Below are 18,950 nucleotides of genomic sequence, written 5' to 3' on the forward strand. Positions count from 1 at the left end.
GGGAGAGGGTCTGGAGAAGTAAAACCCAGGAGACGAGTGGAGGAGGAATGTCTGTTTAATCCCAGCACATCCTCTGCTGTCCTGCCTGCCCTGTGTCGTTGGGGGATGGTGAGTCCACCAGGCAGCGTCACTTTTTCTTGGGCTCCTTACAAGCCACCACGTACCTCTGAGCCACATTGAGGGGAGGGGAATAGCCGTCTGCATAGGAGGTGTCTTCAAACAGGACCGAGTAGTCATCCTGGGGCTGTGGGGCAGGCAGACAGGAGGGCTGCTCAGAGAGCCCCAGGCCAGGACAGGCACCCCCTTCTCCCAGCCTAGACCACAGGAGCCTCTGGGCCGTGGACTCTTAGCCACTCTCATCATCCTTCACTCTGGGGTCAAGATGTCTTGGCCCAGTCCCTGCTGCTACACAGCTCTTTTCTCAGTGGCTGGAGACCCAGGGCAGTGAAAAGGGTCGGGAGAGGAAGGGGCGCTGACTCCCTTCCTAATGGGGCCATAGCTGGAGGGTCTGCTGCCTTTCAGGGACCCAGGGCAACCCAGATGGTGGCAGGTAGAGATCCTAGCCTCAGGTGGCTTGTGTCCCATGTCACCAGGAGCACAAGGGGGTAGGAGCCTGGGGCTCAGGGCAGGAGCTTCCCATCTCAGAGCTAGTTCTCCTAGGAATGCAGAAAGGGAGTTGCTGACTCAGGGCTTGCCAAGACTGCCAGGGGTTGCAAGGGGATGGTGACCTTTGGGGCTGGAGTGGAAGAGGGAGGGCAGCTGGTGGGTGCTGTCAGCTTGGAGCCTGTGAGATGAGGACAAGGGGAGGGAGGGGGGAGAGGACCCCTCGTCTGTCTGATCAGCCTGTTCCTGACATCACCCATGGCTGTCTCCCATGGAGGCTGGTTTACCCGCTGTGGGGGTGCGTGGATCAGGGCACGGTAGAAGCAGGTGGTCTGGGGATATAAGGCCAGCACGAGCTGCTCCTTCTGAAACAAGGCCTCGGGGTCCGTCTCTGGGTTGGCCTTCCACTGGGGCAGCGGGATGACACGGCGCCGGCTCAGGGTGTGTCTCCTGGGAGAAGAGGGGCTTATATCAACATGTGGCCAGGTGGGGATGCTCCTTCCCAGCCATTAGGCTGCCCCCAGGCTCCGTGCCCTACCCTGGCCTAGACACTCACTCTTTGCCTTCTTCATCGATGTCGTCTACCTCATACCTGTGGACAAAAGGAGGAAAACGCTGGATGCAGCCAGGGGTGCAGTCCCTGTCGGGGAGTGAGGATGGGGGAGGACCTGGTGCTCCTTGCACAGTTGGCCTCTGGGGAGCACCCTCTGGGGAGCTTTTCTCCTGCTGTGCAGACGGGAAGCGGAGCGGCAGCCCAGGCAAGTTCGGTGACCAGAAAGCAGCCCTGGGGCTGGTGTCACTCACTTGTTGGTGGCATGGCTGTAACTGACCACCTCGGCCAGGATCCACTGCTCGTCCCCATCCACGGCCTTCACCCGGGCAGCCACCTTGTCTCCAGGTCTGGCCACGTAGTCCCCTAGTGGGGGATGGCCCCACAGAGGGTGGGGGCCTGTGAGCAGAACAAAGGGGCCAGTCCCAGCCCCTGGGCACCAGCCCTCCCACCGCAGCTGCTGCCCTCACTTGTCACGGGCCGATCCACAGGGAGCAGGGTCATCAGCTGACGCTGCTGCAGCAGGGTCATCCAGCACCCCTCTGCTGTGGTCTTCGGGGTGGCTCGAGGTCATTGTAGAGACCTGCGATCTTGGCCGCTGTGGGAAGGAAGGGAGGCCTGAGGCCCCAGGGACAGGTGCTGGCCCTGACCCCCCAGCATGCTGCACTGAGCTGTCGGAGGACCCCCTGGGAGCACCCAGTTCCTGAGTGAGCCCAAGGGCCCAGCAGGACTGTGACCCCATCGGCCACGTGTCAACACCTATAGGGGCTGCTGTGCTGAACCACAGTTGAGTGAGAGGGCAGCACAGCGCGCACCCAGGGGGAGGAAGCAGAAGAAAGCAAGCAGTTTCCGAGGTGCTGTTCAGGCTGTGTTTGCTGATCTGAATGCTGGTTACAGAAGTGTGTTCAGTTAGTGAATATTTCATTGAACTCTGCACTTACATGTACTTTTCTCCTATTAATATACGTTGTAATTCAATAGAAAGTTAAAAAGAACACAACAGGCCGGGCGCGGTGGCTCAAGTCTGTAATCCCAGCACTTTGGGAGGCCGAGACGGGCGGATCACAAGGTCAGGAGATCGAGACCATCCTGGTTAACATGGTAAAATCCCGTCTCTACTAAAAAATACAAAAAAACTAGCCGGGCGTGGTGGCGGGCGCCTGTAGTCCCAGCTACTCGGGAGGCTGAGGCAGGAGAATGGCGTAAACCCGGGAGGCGGAGCTTGCAGTGAGCTGAGATCCAGCCACTGCATTCCAGCCTGGGCGACAGAACGAGACTCTGTCTCAAAAAAAAAAAAAGAGCCACAACAATTAAATGTGCACCTTCAACCTCCTTAGGCACGGCTGGACACCCCACTTGACTTCACACAGAACCAGTATAGCTGTGTGGGGACGTTGACGTGCCAAGATCCTGCCCACCGTGAGACTGTTGGGAGGGCAGACGGGTAGGAGAGCCTAATGCAGGCTGAAGGGGTCTGGAAGGCTGGCTTTACGACACACAGTGGGTGGCTCTGCAGAAACCAGCCAGGACAAGAGATGGGCGTGGGCCATGGCAGGAAGGAGGCGGTGACTGGCCCAGGCCCCAGAAGGGGCAGGTGATGAGGGGCTGCAGTGGGATGATCTCTGGCTGCTGAGGGAGAACTGGGTAACCCCTGCCTCTGGGCGCTGGGAATGATCTCCTGTCCCTTCTCAGTGGCAGAGCCTCCGTGGGAGGATCCCAGCAGGCGGTGGCTGCAGGCCCCCACAGGAGGGTGACTGCTGCCCGAAGAGCCTCCCTTGTCCTAGCAAAGGACCTCCCAGCACATCCTCTCCCACTCACCAATCCGCCTCTCCTCCAACAGAGACTTGATTTCCGCGATCTTGTCCAGAGCTTTCCGAAGGATGCTGAGGGCGGGGAGAAGGGAGAAAGAGGGTTTGGTTGACACACATAGCATAGACTTCATTTCCATTTTTTCTGTTTTGGGTCTCCCTACATTGCCCAGGCTGGTCCCAGGCTCCAGCAGTCCCTCCTGCGCAGGTGGAATGACAGGTGTGTGCAGTTTCCTGTTCTGGTCAAGGCAGGCTGGGTTATTCAGACCAACCTCACTGGTGAAAACTAGAAATCTGCCTGGGTGTGGTGGCTCACGCCTGTAATCCCAGCACTTTGGGAGGCCGAGGAGGGTGGATCACCTGAAGTCAGGAGTTCAAGACCAGCATGACCAACATGGCAAAAATCCATCTGTACTAAAAATACAAAAATTAGCCAGGCGTGGTGGCGAGCATCTGTAACTGTATTCCCACCTACTTGGGAGGCTGAGGCAGGAGAATCGCTTGAACCTGGGAGGCAGAGGTTAGTGAGCCAAGATCACGTCATTGCACTCCAACCTGGGCAAAAAAGAACGAAACTCCATCTCAGGAAAAAAAAAGAAAAAGAAAACTAGAAATCTTCAGTATGTGTTTTTTAGTCATAAGAACATAAAAAATAAGGTGGTAGAAAGCAGCAGGCCAAAAACTAAGAGAATACAGGATCCCAGAGAGGAAAGGACACAGGCAAGCGGCGTTCGGCAAACCCTGCAGAAAGGCTGCCAGAACCTCCTGAAATGAGGAGAGGGGGCCTCAGGTCTACCCCAGGTCACGCAAAAGGAGGGGAGACTCTGGGGAGAGGTGCTGGCTCAGAGCAGTACTGGGTGGAAGGAACTCATCCTTTCTGAAAGGTTGCACCCAAAGACAGACCGCTGCATGGCCTTGCATCCGCAGGAAGCCTCTGTGATGTTTATGGGGATTCCAGGGTGGCAGGAACCCAAGGAACCCAGCAGAAGCAAACACAGAGCTTTGCTGAAGTCAGGCTTCTTCATCCTAAATCTCAGGAAATCTTCCCAAAGAGTATTTCCACAGCAGGGCTGGCTGCGGTGGCTCACGCCTGTAATCCCAGCACTTTAGGAGGCTGAGGCAGGGGGATCACTTGAGGTCAGGAGCTCGAGACCAGCCTGGCCAACATAGCAAAACTCGTTCTCTACTAAAAATACAAAAATTAGCCCGGTATGGTGGCGGGCATCTGTAATCCCAGCTACTTGGGAGGCTGAGGCAAGAGAATCGCTTGAACCTTGGGGGCAGAGCTTGCAGCGAGCCGAGATCGTGCCACTGCACTCTAGCCTGGGTGACAGAGCAAAACTCCATTTAAAAAAATAAGAATATTGGCCGGGCGCGGTGGCTCAAGCCTGTAATCCCAGCACTTTGGGAGGCCGAGATGGGCGGATCACGAGGTCAGGAGATCGAGACCATCCTGACTAACACGGTGAAACCCCGTCTCTACTAAAATACAAAAAAAAATTAGCCGGGCGAGGTGGCGGGCGCCTGTACTCCCAGCTACTCGGGAGGCTGAGGCAGGAGAATGGCGTGAACCCGGGAGGCGGGGCTTGCAGTGAGCTGAGATCCGGCCACTGCACTCTAGCCTGGGCAACAGAGCCAGACTCCGTCTCAAAAAAAAATAAAAATAAAAATAAAAAAATAAGAATATTTCCACAGCAGTCAGCAGCACAAACTCCACTTTGGGTCATTTTATTCTCCCCCGATACCATGGCAAACCCTGGTCCATTCCTCTGGCAAGCGCTTCTGAAATGACCCAGAGTTCTAAAGATCTTTGTGCGGCAGGAGGGAGACGCATAGGAACTGGGCATGATGCAGCATCTCAGGAGGTGTCTGGGGTGCCCCAGGGCATGGGACTCATGGACGTCACCAGGCCAGGGCCAAAAGATGGAGGTAGGCCAAGGGCAGCCAAAAAAACACAGGGATAGGAAACAGCTTGCCTGCTGCGTACGATGCAGGGATGGCCCAGCCAGTGTCACCTCAGGCTGTGAGCACTGGGACCCCAGAAAGCAGAGAAGGAGCAAGAGCCATGGGGCCAAAGAGAACTCTGAGAGTCTCATCACTGGTGCCAGGCCTGTTTGGAGGACATAGTTTTATGCAGCCTGTCCTAAATTGTCTTCTGTGACGTGTTACTGAAGTGGCTTTCAAACCTTGGTGGGCATCAGAATCTCCTGGGGGAACTTTAAAAAATCTCAATTGTTTCATGCACAAATCACAAATGGATGCTAAAACTAGTGTGTTTGATATAAACGGGATAGTTACAGTCTCAAAGTATCTCCCTACAAGACACTTACTAATTATGCAACGAAGGCCAGGTACAGAGGCTGACACCTGTAATCCCAGCACTTTGGGAGGCCTAGGTGGGTGGAATGTTTGAACTGAGGAGTTCAAGACCAGCCTGGGCAACATGGCGAAACCCCATCTCTACAAAAAATACAAAAATTAGGTGGGGTGGTGGCATGCACCTATAGTCCAAGCTACTCAGGAGGCTGAGGCGGGAGGATCACTTGAGCCCAGCAGTTTGAGGCTGCAGTGAGCCATAATCATGCCACTCCACTCCAGCCTGGATGACAGAGTGAGACCCTGTCTTAATCAATCAATCAATCAATCAATCAATCACACAATGGAAAACAGCAGTAATCTGATATAAGAGAAACGTGGAAGATACCACTTTAACCAATGGGACAGACAGCATCCTATGCCGCCTAATATGATCCACCAGAGATATCTCTTCTGTGCCAAAAGTGTAAAGCCTGAATCCTCCTAGTGAGGAAATGTCAGATAGTTAATACCAATGTTGGAGATCCCCCCCAAATAAACAGAGCCTCTGCGCACAGTCAGACTTGAGAACCAGTGTGTTCTCAAAGGAGAGGAATGTAATGTTCAAGTTCCTAAAGTTACTGCAGTTTCACTGTAGAGATTCAAGGAAACAATGTTTTTAGATTATTTTATTTTAGTTTTTTTTTTTTGAGGCAGAGCCTCCCTCTGCTGCCCAGGCTGGAGTACAGTGGCACGATCTTAGCTCACTGCAACCTCCACCTCTTGGATTCAAGGGATTCTCCTGCCTCAGCCTCCCAAGTAGCGTGCGCCACCACACCTGGCTAATTTTTGTATTTTTAGTAAAGATGGGGTTTTGCTATGCTGGCCAGGCTCATCTCAAACCCCCAACTTCAGGTGATCCGCCCACCTCGGGATTGCAGGCATGAGCCACCGTGCCCACCCGGCCTTAAGATCATTTTAAAAGCAGCAGTTTTCTGGAAGTGAAACTTCTCCATCTCAGAACCATAAAACCTTTAGGTCATGTGAGCATGACTTCCCAGCCAAGCTTACAGACACATGCCACCACACTCAGCTAATTAAAACATTTTTTTGTAGAGACGAAGTCTCACTTTGTTGCCCAGGCTGGTCTCAAACACCTGGTTTCAAGTGATCTCTAACCTCGACCTCCCAATCACCTCTGTAATGCTTTGATTACAGATCTGAGCTACCCAGCCCCTGATATCCCTATTTTAATGACTCTGCCAAGGTCACAGAACCAGTAAATGGCAGTGTTGATTCACGCCTTGCTGCCTTCTGTAAAGGCGTTAGCAGCAGAGGTAACTGGAAGAGTGGGCCTAGCAGTGGGACAGGAAATGCCGGACCCAAGGGAGAGGCCGGGAGTAGCAATCAGCTTATCCATGGGAGGAAGGCAGGCTGGGGACTTGGTCCAAATGTGCCTGCAGCCTAGCCCTGAGGCAAGGAGGGAGCGGCGGGGGGGGAGTGGGAGCACAGTACTCACTTGCACTCAGCCTCTGCATCGGCCTTGGCGGTTGTATAAAGGCCACGCAGCTTTGTCCGGTAATAGGGAGAAACTGCAGAGGAAACATAGGGATTAGGATGCAGGGCCAGGGCAGGCACAGTAGCATGGCACTGCTTCCATGCACCGGAATCACACTTGTGGAGGCACAGAGAGGCCATAGCTTCAGTCAGAGCTCTGCTGGCTCAGGAGTGCTCCCCAGACGGATGCCCCCAGGCTCCACGAATCCACATTTCCATATGGTACAAATGCCATCCCTACATCTGCGAGAGAACTGTCTTACCTTTTCCCCATCATGACACGCACAGAAAATGATTTGTCAGGACCCAGGAAAACACAATTCTCAGAGTTGCCCAGAGTAAGAAAGCCCCAGCCCCAGAATCTGACCACCTGAGGGCCTCAGGGCATATGCAGGGGCCGCCTGGGAACAAAGCTCCTTTCTAGAAAACACCAGCTAACTGGGGAGCTTGTGCGTTCTAAGGGCAAGGTTCCCTAGATACAGCCTCATTTCAGTGCCTTTCGAATCCTCAGGGTGGAGGGATTTTAGCTCTTCAGGTCACCCAGATTAAGGGAAAGCTGTCCCCCCTGCTGCATTTTGGAATATGCAGATACATGCACATCTATTTTGAATACAATGACCACCTCAAGTCCCAGTCCTGGCCATACCCACCCCAGCCCCATCTCATCCCCTTTCTCTCCTGAGCCCAGGTACTTACTCTTGTTCTCTGTCTGCATCCGTTCATGGGTCTTCTGGATGTTCACTAAGTTGTGTTCGCTCCGCGAACGCTCTTCCTGTAAGGAAAAGAGCGGCAGGACATGACGGTGGCCCTTTGTGCTGCTGTGGCACCCTGCGAGCCAGGCCAGAGTCCCCATCCCCAAAACATGGCCCTCATTTTCTTTTTTTTTTTTTTTTTGAGATGGAGTCTTGCTCTGTTGCCTAGGCTGGAGTGCAGTGGCGTGATCTCGGCTCAATGCAACCTCTGGCTCCCAGGTTCAAGCAATTCTCTGCCTCAGCCTCCCGAGTAGCTGGGATTACAGGCACGCAGCATCACATCTGGCTAACTTTTTTTTTTTTTTTTTGAGACGGAGTCTCGCTCTGTCGCCCAGGCTGGAGTGCAGTGGCACAATCTCGGCTCACTGCAAGCTCCGCCTCCCGGGTTCACGCCATTCTCCTACCTCAGCCTCCTGAGTCGCTGGGACTACAGGCGCCCGCCACAATGCCTGGCTAATTTTTTGTATTTTTAGTAGAGAGGGGTTTCACCATGTTAGCCAGGATGGTCTCGATCTCCTGACCTCGTGATCTGCCCACCTTGCCTCCCAAAGTGCTAGGATTACAGGCATGAGACACCGCACCCGGCCTAATTTTTTGTATTTTTAGTAGAGACAGGGTTTCACCATCTTGGCCAGGCTGGTCTTGAACTCCTGACCTCGTGATCCACCTGCCTCAGTTTCCCAAAGTGCTGGGATTACAGGCAAGGGTGCCCGGCTATGGACCTGATTTTCTAAATCCAAATTCAGGAGTTCAAGATGATTTTCTCCTTTGACTAATGCAAAAGCATTACAAAAGACATTAAAGGGCCTGGTGCAGTGGCTCAAGCCTGTAATCCCGGCACTTTGGGAGGCCAAGGTGGGCGAATCACTTGAAGTCAGGAGTTCAAGACCAGCCTGGCCAACATGGTGAAATCCCGCGTCTACTAAAAATACAAAAATTAGCCGGGCATTGTAGCATGTGCTTATAGTCCCAGCTACTCTGGAGGTTGAGGTGGGAGAATTGCTTGAATGTGGGAGGTGGAGGTGGGAGAATTGCTTGAATCTGGGAGTGGAGGTTGCAGTGAGCTGAGATTGTGTCACTGCACTCCAGCCTGGGTGACAGAGTGAGACTCTGTTTAAAAAAAAAAAAAAAAGAGGGCATTAAAGTTAAATCATAAGTGATATCTTTAACAATAGTCCTTTATCAAAGAGACAAAATCAATCTATACAGTCAATGCAATCCCCATCAAAAGTCTAGCTGACTTCTTTGCAGAAATTGACAAGTTCATCCAAACATTCATATGGAAATTCATGGGACCCAGATTATCCCCAATCTTGGGGGAAAAAAAAAAAAAAAGTTGGAGAACTCACATTTCCCAATTTCTTTTTTTTTTTTTTTTTTTTTTTTTTTTTTTTTTTTTTTTTTTTTGTTTTTTTTCACATTTCCCAATTTCAAAATTTACTATGAAGCTATGGTAATCACGATGGTGTGGTACTGGCATATAGATCAACAGAACAGAATCCGGAGTCCAGAAATTGACACATACAGGTAGGATCAACTGATGTGGGGAAGAAGGAGTGGGGAAGAACACTGGTGCAATTCCTCCCATATCAGTGGTCCTGGGAGCAGAGCTGTGACTGAAGATGCTGGAAACTGACATGGTTCCTAAGCAAGAAATTATGACTATGCTTTTTAGCCTTCGTGTGAGAATTTTTAAGTGCCTGACGGGTGGGTTGTGCCTTTACCACAACCTGCAAAATGAGGTTAACAGTGAACATAGCTGCCTAGTGCTCCAGACGGCCGATAGTCTATACCTGTGTGGCCCCACCCTATACAAATGGGAATGGATTGGGGTCAGCGGGGACACGTGCTAGACTGCTGCCACTGCAATCTGGACCAGGTACAGTGGCCAAAGCTAACATCCCTTCCAAAGGTGGAAAAGTTTGGGTGAAAACCAATCATAAATGGAGAGGAGAAATAGTAGCCGAGTTAACAGAACAAATTAAATGGGTTATGCGATGAGGGAAATCCATTGTATTCATACCTTAAGAGAGGCTCAGAGAGAGGTCAGTTACACCGGGTGCCTGAAAGGGCGAAGCCCTGTGTCTGTCAGGACCACACCTGCTTTTGGAAGCTGATGTGAGATGGGAGTCTGGGAACTCGGTGGCAGCTGTCTGAGGGACACCCTGGTTGTATGGGATGATGATAAACTGGTCTAACTGTGGATGACTGAATGGAATGCGCAATCTGCCAGTATCTTTTTTTTTCCTTTATTTATTTTTTTGAGATGGAGTTTCACTCTTGTCGCCCAGACTGGAGTGCAGTGGTGCGATCTTGGCTCACTGCAACCTCCGCCTCCCAGGTTCAAGTGATTCTCCTGCCTCAGCCTCCCTAGTAGCTGGGATTACAAGCGTATACCACCACATCCAGCTAATTTTTAGTAGAGATGGAGTTTTGCCATGTTCACCAGGCTGGTCTCGAACTCCTGACCTCAGGTGATCCACCCGCGTCAGCTTCCCAACATGCTGGGATTACAGGCATGAGCTACCACGCCCGGCCCTTTTTTCCTTTATTTTACAATTCATTTTATTAATAAACTCTTCCTTAGAGCAGTTTTGGTTTACAGAAAAGCTGAGCTGATGGCACAGAGCTCCCGTATGTATACCTGCTCTGCCCTATACAGTCTCCCCTATTGTTAACATCTTGCATTAGTGTGGTGCGTTTGCTACAACTTATGAGCCGATACTGTTAGATAATTAACGACATCCATCCCCATGATGGTTAACTCCATGTGTTCTGTAGTTCTATGGGTTTGGACAACGCATCATGTTGTGTGCCCACCATCACGGTACCATGCAGAAGAGTTCCACCCCCTAAAATCCTCTGTGCCCCACCTATCCATCCCTTTCATCCTGTCTCTCCCAAGGCCCTGGCTATCGCTCATCCTTTCACTCTCTCTAGTTTTGTTTTTTGTTTACAGTTGGAATAGACAGCACATAACCTTTCAGACTGGCATCTTTCACTTAGCAATGAGTGCCGGCATCTTCTGACTTTTACTCTCCAGGTTACGCCTAAAAATGGTATCTTTTGGGAAGGAATTTCTGGGATCTACTCCTTCCTGGCTGTGTGGTGCACAACTGCCAGCAAGCTGATCCCTGTGTAGCTATAAACCCTGATTATCGTGGGCAAAATACGGTGGGGCATGCTGATAGCCCAAGTGAGGTATAGGCACCAATACACATCTCCCTTGTATCTGTGAAAGAAAAGATATCAAATAGGGGGAAAATGGCTTTTTTTTGTTTTTGAGACAGAGTCTTGCTTTGTCGACCAGGCTGGAGTGCAGTGGTGCTATTGCAACTTCCACCTCCCAGGTTCAAGTGATTCTCCTGCCTCAGCCTTCTGAGTAGCTGGGATTATAGGCATCCGCCACCACGTCCACATAATTTTTGTATTTTTAGTAGAGACAGCCAACATGGCAAAACCCCATCTCTACTGAAAATACAAAAACAATTAGCCGGACATGGTGGTGTGTGCCTATGATCCCAGCTACTAGGGAGACTGAGGCAGAAGAATTGCTTGAACCCAGGAGGCGGAGCTTGCAGTGAACCGAGCTCACACCACTGCACTCCAACCTAGATGACACAGTGAGACTCCGTTTCAAAAAAGAAAAAGAGTGTTTTTGTTTGCCTGAATTAATAGGGTGTAAGGTAAGGAAAGATATGGGGCATTTTTGTTGGGTGCCAAAAATGTTCTGAAATTGATTGTGGTAATGGTTGCACAACTTTGTGAGTTGCGAAAAACCACTGGATTATACACTTTCAATGGATGCATTGTATGGCGTGTGAATTCTATCTCAGGACAGCTGTCAAACAAAATGAATCATGAAATCCTGTACATGTGGAAAATCCAACAGGAATGGTAGCCATACCCCAAATTCCCTTCCTCTCACCTTTGTTACATCATTTTGGTTCCTGCGTGTCCAATCTCTCTGAACACAAACACCACCCCCACTTCACAGCTCAGCATCAAAGCCTGTGTTCCCACCTGGAAATGGAAAGTGGTGACTTTTTACCTGGGTTTGCTTGATCAGCTGATGGAGCTCCGTGAGAAGTTCTGCAATGCGGGAATCGGCAGACACGAGGGCCATTGTCTACAGGGGCGCCTGGTGGGGGAGTGAGGACAGAAGAAAACTCTGTTAGTGGCTGCTGTGGGCTGAACTGTACCTCCTCTAACGATACATTAGGCCTGGAGGCTAACATTGTAATCCTAGCACTTTGGGAGGCCAAGGTGGGAGGATTGCTTAAGGCCAGGAGTTTGAGACCAGCCTGGGCAACACAGTGAGATCCCGTTTTTTTAAAAAAAAATTAGGCTGGGCGCGGTGGCTCAAGCCTGTAATCCCAGCACTTTGGGAGGCCGAGACGGGCGGATCACGAGGTCAGGAGATCGAGACCATCCTGGCTAACACGGTGAAACCCCGTCTCTACTAAAAATACAAAAAAAATTAGCCGGGCGAGGTGGCGGGCGCCTGTAATCCCAGCTACTCGGGAGGCTGAGGCAGGAGAATGGCGTGAACCTGGGAGGCAGAGCTTGCAGTGAGCTGAGATCCGGCCCCTGCACTCCAGCCTGGGCAACAGAGCGAGACTCCGTCTCAAAAAAAAAAAAAAATTAAAAACTTGCCCCAGCATAGTGGCACATATCTGTAGTCCCAGCTATTCGAGAAGCTGAGGTGAGTGGATCACTGGGGCCTAGGGGGTCGAGGCTGCAGTGAGCTATGATTGCGCCATTGCACTCCAGCCTACACGACATGATACCCTATCTCTTTAAAAGATAATAATAATAAAAAGATACATTGTAGTCCTAACTGTGGTACCTGTAATGTAACCTTGTTTGGAATTAGGATCTTTGCAGAAGTATTTAAGATATCACTAAGATGAGGTCATAGTGGAATAGGGTGTGCCCTTAATCCAGACACACAGCCAGGTGCAGATAGAAGCAGAGACTGAACTTGGACAGCTGCAAGCCAAGGGATGCCAAGGACTGCCAGCAGCCACCCAACCAGCCAGGAGAGATGCAGGGAGTAACAGCCCTTTCTAAGCCTCCAAGAAGCAACCAATCCCTTGTCTTTGCAACCAAGCTGACATCTTGATTGGAATTATGGCCCCTAGAACTGTGATGGAATAAATTTCTCTTGTCTTAAGCCACCCAGTTTGCAGTAACTTGTTATGGCAGCCATAAGAAATGAATACAGTGGCAAGCTATCCTCAGATTCTCCTCTACCCTAATGATATGTTTGAATGTCATATGTTTGACCAAGTCAAGGAGTCAAGGAGTCAATATTAAGTGCCTTAAAAAGACAGCATACTGTTGGCCCCTGCTCTGCTGCCAATATCCTGACAAATGATTCAAACATTTCTGGTTTCCATATTTTAATCCGTAAAATGGGAATCATCTCTGCTGTATTTTGGGAGATTCAAATAAGATTTTATATGAAGACACTTTCCAAGTCATAAAACACTGTTACTTTCTTATAGTGGGAAGATAATTTTTTTTTTTTTTTTTTTTTTTGAGACAGAGTCTTGCCCTGTCACCCAGGCTGGAGTGCAGTGGTGCGATCTTGGCTCACTGCAATCTCTGCCTCCCTGGTTCAAGCAATTCTCCTGCCTCAGTCTCCTGAGTAGCTGAGACTACAGGTGTGTGTCACTACATCTGGCTAATTTTTGTATTTTTAGTAGAGATGGGGTTTCACCATGTTGGCCAGGCTGGTCTCAAACTCCTGACCTCAGGTGATCCGCCTGCCTCGGTCTCCCAAAGTGCTGGGATTACAGGCATAAGCCACCACGCCCAGCAAGCATGGGAAGAGAAATTAACTACTGTAAAATATCTCAATCAAGATTAATGTACTCTGATGAAAATAAAATGCTTCTGTACAATAAAAGATAATTAGGGCCGGGTGTGGTGACTCATGCCTATAATACCAGCACTTTGGGAGGCCGAGGCAGGCAGATCACGAGGTCAAGAGATCGAGACCATCCTGGCCAACATGGTGAAACCCTGTCTCTACTAAAAATACAAAAATTAGCCGCGCGTGGTGGTGGTCGCCTGTAGTCCCAGTTACTCAGGAGGCTGAGGCAGGAGAATCACTTGAACCTGGGAGGTGGAGGATGCAGTGGGCCGAGATCACACCACTGCACTCCAGCCTGGAGACAGAGCAAGACTCCGTCTCAAAAAAAAAAAAAAAAAAAGAAAAGATAATTAGAACAAGAGTAAAAAGACAACCAAAAATAGTCAAAAGTGTAAGTTATAACTAGGTGAAAACAGACATATGCCTAAAGATAAAGGTATATTTGATAAAATAAGAGGAGATATTTTTAGGGTGCTAAAATTTTGTACAATAGCCTGCATCTTACAAAGTTTGTTCAGGCTGGGTGCAGTGACTCACACCTGTAATCCCAGCACTTTAGGAGGTGAAGGTAGGAGGATGGTTTGAGTCCAGGAGCTTGAGATAAGCCTGGACAATATAGCAAGACCTTGTCTCTATTTTTATTTTTTATTTTTTGAGATGGAGTCTTGCTCTGTCACCCAGGCTAGAGTGCAGTGGCACAATCTCTGCTCACTGCAAGCTCTGCCTCCTGGGTTCAAGCAATCCTCCTGCCTCAGCCTCCAGAGTAGCTGGGATTACAGGTACCTGCCACCTCACCTGGCTAATATTTTGTATTTTTAGTAGAGACGGGGTTTCACCATCTTGGCCAGGCTGGTCTCGAACTCCTGACCTCGTAATCCACCCGCCTCAACCTCTATATATATATATTTTTAAATAGTTGTTCAACTAACACATCCTCCTACTCAGAGATCAGATTCACACTGAATGGAGCAAACTCTTCCCCGCACTTAATGAACTGTGAACCTCTCTCCATGTATTTATTCGTATCTTCTTACAGGCTCTGTTGCTGTTATTTAAAAGTATAATAACATACAAACTAGGAATAGAGGGGAACCTCAACCTGATGAAGGGCATCTATGAAAAACCCATAACGAATATCAGACTTAAAGGTGAAAGACTAAAAGCTTTCCCCTCAATCAGGAACAAGATGGGCATGGGCCCTTGTCATTTCTAGTCAACATTGTTCTGGAGGCTCTTGCCAGGGCAATGAGGCAATAAGATGAAATAAAAGGCATCTAGACTGGAAAGGAAGAAGGACAACTATTTCCATTTGCAGATGACATGACCTTGTATACAGAAAACCCTAAGAAATCCAATAAACAACTATTAGGACTAAGAACAAGGTTAGAACTCACAGCAAAGTTGCAGACACAAGATCAATAAACAAAAATCAATTGTGGCCAGGCCCCAGAGGCTCACGCCTGTAATCCCAGCACTTTGGGAGGCTGAGGCGGGAGGATCACTTGCAGCCAGGGGTCCAGACGAGCCTGAGCCCCCCTCCACTTTATATATTTTTTAACTTAAAAAAAGATAGCTACAGTAATCAAGATGGTGTGGTACCGGCATAAGCAAAGACATCTAGTTCAATGGAATAGAACTGAGAGACCAGAAATGGCTGACTAATTTTCAACAAGGGCATCAAGACAAATTAGTGGGGAAAGAATAATCTTTTCAACAAATGGTACTGGGACAACTGAATATCCACATGTAAAAGAATGAATCTGGTTCCCTACCTCAGCCCACATACAAAAATGATCTGAATAGATAGTTCTCCAAGGAAGACATATACATGACCACCAAGCACATGACAAGATGCTCCGTATCATTAGCCATTGGGAAATGCAAGTCAAAACCACTGAAGACACCACTTCACACCTATGATAAAAAAGAGACAAGAGTGACAATATCACACTATATGTATGAATGCATATAGTGTGATATTATCCATACAGTGGAATATTACTTGACAGTAGAAAGAAATGAAGTACTGAGACGCGCTATGACATGGATGAACCCTGAAAACATTATGCTAAGTGAAAGAAGCCGCAGTCATGGAAGACCACATATTGTGTTTCCATTTACATGAAATATGCAGAATAGCCAAATCCATAGAAAGCTGGGTGGGGAAGGGTTGGGAGAGAAAGGACGGTGACTATTAATGAATATGGGTTTTTGTCTTGTTTTGTTTTGTTTTTTTTGCCAGGTGATGAAAATGTTCTAAAATTGTGCTGATGGTTGCACAACTCTGAATATACTAAAAACCAATGAGTTGCACATTTTAAATACATGGTACACGGCCACCCCCTCCCAGGCAAATATTAATTTACTTTCTGTCTCTTTAGGTTTATGTAGTCTACACTTTTTTTTTTTTTTTTTTTTTTTTTAAATGAGACGGAGTCTCACTCTGTCACTGAGGCTGGAGTGCAATGGCACGATGTTGGCTCACAGCAACCTCCGCCTCCCGGGTTCAAGTGTTTCTCCTGCCTCCCAAAAGCTGGGACTATAAGCGCCCGCCACCACGCCTGGCTAATTTCTGTATTTTTAGTAGAGACGGGGTTTCGTCATGTTAGCCAGGCTGGTCTCGAACAACTGACCTTAGGTGATACGCCTGACCTTGGGTGATCCACCTGCTTCGGCCTCCCAAAGTGCTGGGATTACAGGCGTGAGCCACCATGCCAGGCCTGCACTTTCTTTTTATTGCTAAATAACATTCCATTGTTTTGCTATATCACATTTTACATGTCAATTCATGAGCTGATGGACATTGGGTTACATCCATTTTTTTTGGCTATTATGAATAATGCTGCTATAAGCGTTGTGTACAAGTTTTTGTGTGGGCATGTTTTCTTTTTGTTTTTCTTTCTTGAGACAGAGTCGTTCTGTTGCCCAGCCTGGAGTGCAGTGGCGTGATCTCTGCTCACTGAAATCTATGCTTCTCTCATTCAAGCAATTCTCCTGCCTCAGCCTCCCAAGTAGCTGGGATTACAGGCACCCACCACCAAATCCGGCTACTTTTTGTATTTTTAGTAGAGATGGGGTTTCACCATGTTGGCCAGGCTGGTCTCAAACTCCTGACCTTAGGTGATCCACCTGCCTCGGCCTCCCAAAGTGGTGGGATTACATGCGTGAGCCACCGCGCCTGGCCTTTCTTTTTTAATTTTAGGTTTTGGGCCGGGCACGGTGGCTCATACCTATAATCCCAGCACTTTGGGAGGCCGAGGCGGGCAGATCACAAGGTCAGGAGATCGAGACCATCCTGGCTAACACGGTGAAACCCCGTCTCTACTAAAAACACACACACAAAAATTAGCCAGGTGTGGTGTTGGGCACCTGTAGTCCCAGCTACTTGGGAGGCTGAGGCAGGAGAATGGCGTGAACCCGGGAGGCAGAGCTTGCAGTGAACTGAGACTGCGCCACTGCTCTCCAGCCTGGGTGACAGAGTGAGACCCCGTCTCAAAAACAAAAACAAAAAAACAAAAAAAAATTTTTTAGGTTTTGGGGATACATGTGAAAGTTTGTTGCACAGGTAAATACGTGTCATGGGGGTCTGTGGTACAGACGATTTCATCACCCAGGTATTAAGCCCAGTACCCGACAGTTATCTTTCCTGCTCTTCCCTCCTCCCGCCCTCCCCCGCCCAGTGTCTGTTGTTTCCTTCTTTGTATTCATGACATGTTTTCATTTCTGGGTACATATCTATGAGTAGAATTACTAACGTGTGTATTTTTTTTAACGTACTACACTCTGTTTATCTTAATAAGCACATTAAACATAAACTGTGTTTAGCCTTCTGAGGAGCTGCATGCTGTTTCCAACGGGGTGACCATCTTACATTCCCACTCGCAATGTGCGTTCCCACTCTGCATCTGCGCCAACACGTGCTATTGTCTCTCTCTGTCTTTTTTATTTTTGGCAGAGGCAGGGTCACACTATGTTGCCCAGGCTGGTGTCGAATTCCTGGGCTCAAGCAATCCTCCTACCTTGGCCTCCCAAAGTGCTGGGATTACACATGTGAGCCACCGTGCCTGGCCTCTCTCTTTTTGATTACAGCCATTCTAGTGAGTCTGAAGTAGAGTCTCATTGTGGTTTTGATTTGTGTGCCCCTAACGGTTAATGGTATTGAGCATCTTTTCATATGCTGTTGGCCATCTGTGTATCTTACCATTTTAAAGTTTGGTTAGTTGTCTTTGTTTGTTTGTTTGTTTGTTTTGAGACAGTCTCACTCTGTCGCCCAAGCTGGAGTGCAGTAACTTAATCTCAGCTCACTGCAACCTCTGCCTCCCGGCTTCAAGCAATTTTCCTGCCTCAGCCTCCCGAGTAGCTAGGATTACAGGCATGCACCATGACGCCCAGCTAATTTTTGTATTTCTTTTAGTAGAGACGGGGTTTCACCATGTTGGCCAGGCTGGTCTCAAACTCCCAACCTCAAGTGATCCACCTGCCTTGGCCTCCCAAAGTGCTGGGCTTACAGGTGTGAGCCACCGCATCCAGCCAGTTGTCTTGAGTTGTGTCCTTGGAAGCACATGTTTTTAATTTTTATGAAGACCAATTTCTTTTTCATTAGTTGCTTGTGATATTGATCTATGTTGTCCCACATGTATGACACTGTTTTTGCCACCACAGCTTTACACAATGCATTGTCATATAGAGAACACATCCCCTTAGAAACATTTAGAGACCTAGGAACAGAAGCTACCTCTGTGTCTTGGGTGGCGGTGAGGCCAGATGGTGGATCCTGGTGCCAGTACCCCCAGGGCTTGTATACCATAGGGAAGGGGTGGTTCAGACAACTGGACAACTGAAGTATGATAGCATCAAGGTTGTGTGACCCCAGGGCAGGATTTCTGGTCAGTATGTACTCTTACACAAGGAACAATAGACAAACTGGAAATCTTGGAGTCCTTCCCAGAACTGGAATTAATCAGAAGTGAACACGGTGAATTAGCATCCAGGACGAAGTTGCTTTAGCCTCCTTAGTTGCATTAGCTAAAACCACATAAAAGAATAAAACTGGAGTTTAGATCACAGATTGGAAGTGGATAAATCTGAGCATGATCAGCACGCAGGCTGTTGCTAAAGTCTTGGGAACTGATGAGGCTAGAGATTATCTGCTAAGTGAGGAAAAAGGAAAGAACCCCAGTGAGCCATAACAAAGAAAGTGAAGGTGTGGACAGAAGATGCAAGCTCAGTGGTGAGATCGGGGAAGGTGTGGATTGGCACAGAAAGGGTTATTCTCTCCTGCTAAAGCAGGAATCCTGGCTGAAACTGTTATAGGGAGTTAGACAGGCACAAGCAGGGCAGGAGAGGGCTCTCCCCTACCCACTAGGAATATTGGGTGATGGTTTGGCAATTATCACATTGCCTCTCTAAAAGTGATGAATTGGCAGCTGCTGCCAGGAAGAGGCCATTTCCTGATGGTCCACACCTGATGCACTAAAGTGTTAACTGAATGCAGTCACCAGAGA

General features: G+C 48.9%; 1 protein-coding gene across 1 annotated transcript in view; it reads right to left on the reverse strand.

Annotated features, from left to right (window-relative positions):
• Positions 1 to 37: 37 nt before the first annotated feature.
• Positions 38 to 18,950, reverse strand: part of SGF29 (SAGA complex associated factor 29) — a 41,173-nt gene continuing 22,260 nt past the window's right edge. Inside the window, 10 exon segments of the mRNA XM_031658342.1 lie at positions 38 to 244; positions 891 to 1,053; positions 1,160 to 1,195; positions 1,408 to 1,552; positions 1,624 to 1,686; positions 1,689 to 1,751; positions 2,972 to 3,036; positions 6,776 to 6,848; positions 7,510 to 7,585; positions 11,617 to 11,706. Coding sequence (XP_031514202.1) covers positions 128 to 244; positions 891 to 1,053; positions 1,160 to 1,195; positions 1,408 to 1,552; positions 1,624 to 1,686; positions 1,689 to 1,751; positions 2,972 to 3,036; positions 6,776 to 6,848; positions 7,510 to 7,585; positions 11,617 to 11,691 — 876 coding nt within the window. The 5' untranslated portion in view covers positions 11,692 to 11,706 and the 3' untranslated portion in view covers positions 38 to 127.

This window comes from Papio anubis, chromosome 18 (assembly GCF_008728515.1).
Source record: "Papio anubis isolate 15944 chromosome 18, Panubis1.0, whole genome shotgun sequence".
NCBI lineage: Eukaryota > Metazoa > Chordata > Mammalia > Primates > Cercopithecidae > Papio > Papio anubis.